A 6,466-nucleotide genomic window follows, 5' to 3' on the forward strand; every position below is an offset into this window, starting at 1 on the left:
AGGACAAGTAAAGGAAATGATCTTGCTCTATTAGTGCAGTCAGAAGTGAAACTTGTGAAGTTAGTTTATTTAGCAATAGAGACTGGAACATGTGAGGTCACATGCAGACATTTTGAAAGTGTTACCTATTGATTCTACCACTTATTTGTGTTACATATGATCTCTATATTAACATTCTTGTAAAATAAATGTGTTATACTAACTGTTAAACTAAAAGTGCTTGTGTGTAATGGATTAATAATAATATAAATCATTTTATAATTATAGAAATCATATGTAAATTGTAATTATCATTAAAGCCAGACCATTTTTTTTTTAATAGGTACTTTATAGTGACCTTTAATTTGTAGGAAGCGAACCTGGATGAGTGATTTATTTTATTTTATTTTATTTTTATTTTTTTTTACTGATTGGTCCAACTTCAGTTTGAGATTTTTTACCCAGAACATAACCTGCCCCGGAGCAGATTAGCTGTGCAGTGTAAGTTACTATGGCAACGAAGCCAAACCACTTTTATGGTACCTAAAACCCAAGATTGGTGCAAACTAAACTGAAATTTACCTGGCTATAGCTAGCTAATCCAGCTTCATGGTACAGGCTCTAGGGAAATCATGGAAATACAATTTCAAATTCAAAACGTCAAGAAAGCATTCTATTTCATTTAGATTTTCTAATTATGCAAAGGTGTAAAATATCTCACTAGAGAGAAATTGCTCTTATAAATGGTTTTAAATACTTTTTTTTTTTTTTTTTTTTTTTTTTTGAAGGATGGCAAAAGTCATGCACAAATGTTTCCCAAAAGCATTGTACACCGTAGACCCATTGAAACCAATGGAACTATGATCAGCTTAGGCTTACAATGCTTTTGGGAAACGCAGCCCAGGTTATTATGATAAGGTATCCTAAGCAACACTTTCATTGAACTCACATCTGACAATCCACCCTCTGCTTTGAGTTTCCAGTTCAGAGCAGTCAGAAAGAGAAATCCAGCACATCACATAGAGCATTACTGACACCTGGTGGCTAAAAGCACTGAGCGCGTCCATTAGCCATTAGGCGCACCAAGCTATTTTTTTCCACTAGACTATATAAAAGCTGTTATACAGGTAAATAAAAGATTAAAACTCCTGAAGAAAAAGGTTGAAGCTATGTGATGCATTAGAAAAATAATCCAGACATACGATCACGTGTTTCATTGTAAATAGGGCGAGTCTTTCTCTCTTTCTTTAGTAATTGCGGTGCTTCTAATTAAGTGTACAAAATGCACATACTAATCTTTGCAGTAATAAAATGTGCAACACTTTATGTTTTACTACCAAACTAAGTAGTATTATAATATTTAACTTACACTGGAAAGGTAATCGCAAAATCTTGTGAGATCTTGACAAAAGGTCACAGGATTTATTTCCACAACATGATGCATGATGGGATACGCTTAGCCTCGAATACCACTCAGGCACTGGGTTTTGGTATTGTAAGATCTGGGACAGTCTTGCGCACTTACTTCCTGTTGCATGCACACGCTCACAAGTGGCCAAGACTGCAAGTGTGGGTAACTGGACCCAGACATACTTCCTGTGACATACTAACACTCCCAGAACAGGTAGGCACTGAATTAACACAAAAATTGACCACAGTGAATAACTTTCTTAATATCTGTAAAAGAGCCACAAAAGGAAGTCAAATTCTATTGCATTGCAGTATCTGTTTGGACCCCAAAGCTTTTTTACAGGTTGAAATAAAGTTTAATAAGCAGTATTTTTTTAAATTTTACAAAATTTTGGTATTCAGAATATACATTCTCTCTTTTCTTTTGGCTGCTCCTGTTATAATTCACCACTGGATGCTGCTTCCTGATGCAACTAGTCAGCATATGCTGAACGTCTCTATGTTACGTCACTATCTCTATTTATTTATACTATTATGAGTAGCTAAAAATTTGTGATATCACATGGTATGTTTTTGACAACAATTTTATCTACATTTTCACATAACTTCAAAACAGACTACATGAAATTCACTGCAGTTTCCAAGTGAAATTAACACTAGAGGCAGTGGAACCCCAACAACTTTTATTCCTTTTTCACACAAATGATTGCAGGACCAGTTCTCTGATCTATTAAATTTGCTCAGTAGCTCACCTGGTGCAGCAATGCACTTGTGATGTGGAATGCTTAGAGACAAGTAAAAGACATATAAATACATTAAAAATCAATATTATCCTATTTTATTTATTGTAAATACAAAACATCTTAAGAGAATTAAATCCTAAGTAAAACAGCAGCGCATGTGCAAAGCCCACATTAAAAACCTCAGAGAATGAACCTGTTCTTGTTTAGTATTATGATAATGTTTAATTCTGAATGATTTTGATGTTTGCAATGTATGCAATAAGTATAATGTAATTGTATACATTAAGTATATCCATTATTAAATATGCACAACAGCTATTTGTGTTATGGTGACTACAATGAAGCTTTTAAATTCCAGAAAAAAAAAACGAAAAAAAAAAAACCTCTCAGTACAGAAAAGTGACAAATATCCTGGACATTTCTGAAAGCCCATTGCGAGACATAAAAATGTTCGGGAAGGACATCATTCCATTGTGGTCCACTTTGGTTTGGACTGTGTATGACTTCAGCTCTGTTTTCCCGGTCAGCACAGAGGTGTGAATGACAGCGATCCTCGCCTCCTCGTGGTAAGGGGCGTCCCTGTCCTTGCCTACGATAATGTCATAGCTCTGTCCAGGCTTCCAGATGGGATAGGTGACCGTTAGGGTCTCCAAGCGCTGCACTGTGAAGTACTCAAACGGGACAGGCTGCTCGGCGGCGGGCTTGCACTGTATCAGCGACAGGTGCCGCACCTCAGAGTTGTTCAGCAGGAGGGCCACGTTAACAGGCGAGCTGTAACACACCGTCAGATGCTTTTTGTGAACCGGGCTGGGACTCTCGGCCCTGTGCAGGACAGATGATTGATCCTTGCAGTTGCTGAACTCGCTGGAGTTCATCTTCTCACAGAAGGCCAGATCCTGTGTGCACATGTACACGCTGCGCTCAGTCACGTAGGCCACCTTGAATTCAGAGCGCAGGAAGGCAGGCGCAGCGAGCCACAGTATGCAGCACAGCACTGCAAAGCTCATCGGACTGCACAGGATCATCTGGATTCCTTTGAGACCTGCATGTGCAAGAAAGAAGAATAAATTATTGTTCAGCTCCGACCTTGTCCTGCAGACAGCATCCTAACTGAAATTTAACCTCAGATTTGCATCCCTCTTTTGCAGCCCACATTGCGTACAGCTCAACATTCATAGGAGATCTGACTCAATATTTATTTCAGGTCTTTGAAAAGGCTGAAGTAACTTTGAAGGGGTAGTATATAACATGCTTCAGGGATGACAGAAATGAGGTCGCAATTTAGCATTTTCAGTCCCATCATCCTGAAGTCAGGGGGTGTTTTTGAATGGATTTTGGTTAAATGCATGAAATAAGGTCCCTGGTTAACACTTAAAATATACTGTCTTTTTTTTTTTTTTAAAGCTTTTACTTGTCTTGAAAAAGGCACTAATTGTTTCACTATAAATACCAGTGCAGACATTACAAACCATCAACTATTAGCCATTAAAACCATTAAAAATGGTTTACTGAAGTGTGTTTTGGGACATATTCCATTAGGATTTAGTAATTTGGACAAGCCACCAACAGAAGGTGACCAATTACCAGTAGAGACCAACAGAGACCATTACAGTTTCCAATTCAACCAATCCAATGTAAAGATTACTATTATGAACAAAACGTGTAAGAATCAGCAACTTTTTTGGTCACAGAGTTTAATAATCCAAAAGCTAATGGATAAATTAAATTGGATTTTTGTTAAGGGATTTATAGCAACACTAATTGTTCTACAAAAATATGTCATCAATACAGCGTCCTATTTGGTGCCTGACAAAACTCCTGCAAAATCGAATAATGAAATCTAAAATATTGGGTAAAATGGTTCATTTTGAATTAGACTGAACTATTTTATTGATGTACTGAATTAATTTACTGAAACAGTATTAAATTAATTCTATTTACGACTGATAGTTCTTTGTCCCTCCGTTATCTTGGGTGATTATCCCTGAGCTTGCTGCTTTTCATTTCTATAAAGGATACTTTGTCTTTAAGAAGGATTTGTTTTAATATGCCTTGCAGAAGGATTCTTAGAAACCAGCATATTTGTTCTATCTTTTGGAAAAGCCCAGAGTGTGCCTTTAAAACCTGTCTATGCAGGCAGCTGGCCAGATTTCAGAAGAGAGCCAGTCTCCTTGTAAGTGAAAGAGCTGCGACCCACCAGTATGTTTCAGTGATGCGTGAACAGGAGAGCCGCTCTGATGGTTAGTCAGCCAATGTGAGATGTAGAGTGGACAATAAACCAGGCTCGGTCCTCTGACAGTCTGTGCTGCGGCCCACTTTGAGCAGTGCCATGGTTTTAAGGGACAGTTTGAGCTGTCGTCTCAGCTGGCTGAAAGAACAACATTGTCCAGAGAAACATGGTGAACATGGTCTGAGGGCCACAATGAAAAGCTTGTCTACCATGGGAAGTGTGACGATTTTGAAAATAGAGAAAAACATTCTACACTATAAGCAACCATTGAAAGGTAAGCAAATTTGACACTGTATTTCCATATCAGCCTAGGGAATGCAGCAGAATGTAATGAATATTTTGCATTAAATAATAATAAAACAATGACAATAGAAGAGTTTAGCAACTAAAGGACAGCATTGCACATTTTAAAATTTTCACAGACAATTGCATCATCTGGATATTTAAAACACTATTTTCCATTCAAGTATTTGGACTTATCTACATAATCAATAACAGAGCCTTACCTTTTTATCGGCTTTCTTAAGCAACTACAAACCCAAAGGTTTAGATTTTATGAGCTAGACACTCACAAACATTCCTAAGCAGTAGTTCAGCTGCAGTACTGTTGCTTGAATTGGCAGTCTACTTCCTCCAGAGTCTTAAACTATGCTTGGGTTAATTATTATGCAACAAAACTGGCTGGATGTGACGTGCCGTTAGCAACCACTGTTTCTTCTACTGGTCCAGAACGCATGCAGCTGTCCTCCATTTTCTGTCCTGAATAACACCAGGGTGTGTCCACACTTCATCAGCATTTCAGAGCTCGCTCAAGATTTACTTTCTATCTCACCTCTTGCACAGAGCAAACAGTGCTTTAAGAGCTCTTTTAACTGTTCGTTCTCAACTAACATCACTTTCGATTGTTAAATCCTCTTCTTAGCTTTGAGTAAAGGGTCTGCATAATGGATCAATTCATAAAGCTTCCCCTTCATAAAGAATTCATGGCAGCTTTGCCTGTGCTGATTCACAGTTTCCTGTAACTAATCTGAGAAAAAAAATCTGTGAGCTGTCTGAGCACTCAAAAGATATTACCCTGGGCAAAGATGTTTATGCTTTGTTAAACTGGTTAGACTGTCTTTAGATAAACACTGTCCACATATGGCTCCATTTACAGTAAGTCACATCTAAACAGAAAAGAAAAGAAAAGAAAAGAAAAGAAAAGAAAAGAAAAGAAAAGAAAAGAAAAGAAAAGAAAAGAAAAGAAAAGAAAAGAAAAGAAAAGAAAAGGTAAAAACGCACACAGTACCTGTTTGTCGGCAGTCAAACACATGTCCATCTCTCGGTCTAAGCGTCTGAGGATCATTCATGGGCTGCGGGGCTGGGCTTACCGGATTCAGAGGCTGCCAAAGCCACAAGACCATGTCCTCAGTATCTTGCTATGCATGACTGGCTAAGCCAAGAAGGAAAATGTTAACTACATCTGGAGACACCGTGAGACAGTCAATAAAAAAAATATGATGTAAGCGCAGATGAAGCTTATAAAAGCATGTGCTTGAAGCAGTGCAGGGTGAGATCTACTGGAAGTTCTGGAAATCTTGATGAATATGTTAAAAGAAGAGTATATAGTTGTTGTGTTTTCAAACAGTATTTGTAGTTGTATTTTTATTATTTATCATCCATATTTATAAATTTCAATGCAAATTAAATCCCAAAGCTTAACAATAATTTTGGTTCCACTAAGTGAGTAGTTTACTCTAGTAGTAGTTAACTATAAAATGTAACATAAACTAGAAATACTTCTAAAACATGATTGATTTTAGTTAATATTAATTTTATCATTTACTAATACATTATTAAAATCAAAGGTTGTATCTGTTATTGTTCAATGGACCTGAGTTAACATGAATTAGCAGTAAACAGTTGTATGTTTATTATCTAACATCAACAAAGATTAATAAATGCTGTAACAAATGTATTGATCATTGTTAGTTAATGTAGGTCAATGCATTAACTTACAGTATATGAACTTACTGTAAAGGGTTACTTATTTTTATTATTAAATACTACTAATTAGACACGGAATTAGGAGGGAGTTTTTTATGTATTGTGAATGTAGAACTTA

The 6,466-nt window shown here is 36.8% G+C and overlaps 1 protein-coding gene across 2 annotated transcripts; it reads right to left on the reverse strand.

Annotated features, from left to right (window-relative positions):
- Positions 1-2,193: 2,193 nt before the first annotated feature.
- si:ch73-52p7.1 (uncharacterized protein LOC100321084 homolog) lies at positions 2,194-5,786 on the reverse strand. 2 transcript variants are annotated; one of them, XM_042736305.1, is made up of 3 exons: positions 5,651-5,786; positions 4,330-4,500; positions 2,194-3,174 (listed from the first exon to the last, which is right to left on the reverse strand). In XM_042736305.1, exon 3 carries the CDS (start codon positions 3,155-3,157, stop codon positions 2,519-2,521), a length of 639 nt encoding a protein of 212 aa, XP_042592239.1. In that variant the 5' UTR covers positions 3,158-3,174; positions 4,330-4,500; positions 5,651-5,786; the 3' UTR covers positions 2,194-2,518. The 2 variants fall into 2 exon arrangements, with proteins under 2 accessions (XP_042592239.1, XP_018970002.1); XM_019114457.2 differs by lacking the exon at positions 5,651-5,786 and adding an exon at positions 4,869-5,582.
- Between the last annotated feature and the right edge of the window lie 680 nt (positions 5,787-6,466).

Source organism: Cyprinus carpio, chromosome B13 (genome assembly GCF_018340385.1).
Source record: "Cyprinus carpio isolate SPL01 chromosome B13, ASM1834038v1, whole genome shotgun sequence".
Lineage (NCBI taxonomy): Eukaryota > Metazoa > Chordata > Actinopteri > Cypriniformes > Cyprinidae > Cyprinus > Cyprinus carpio.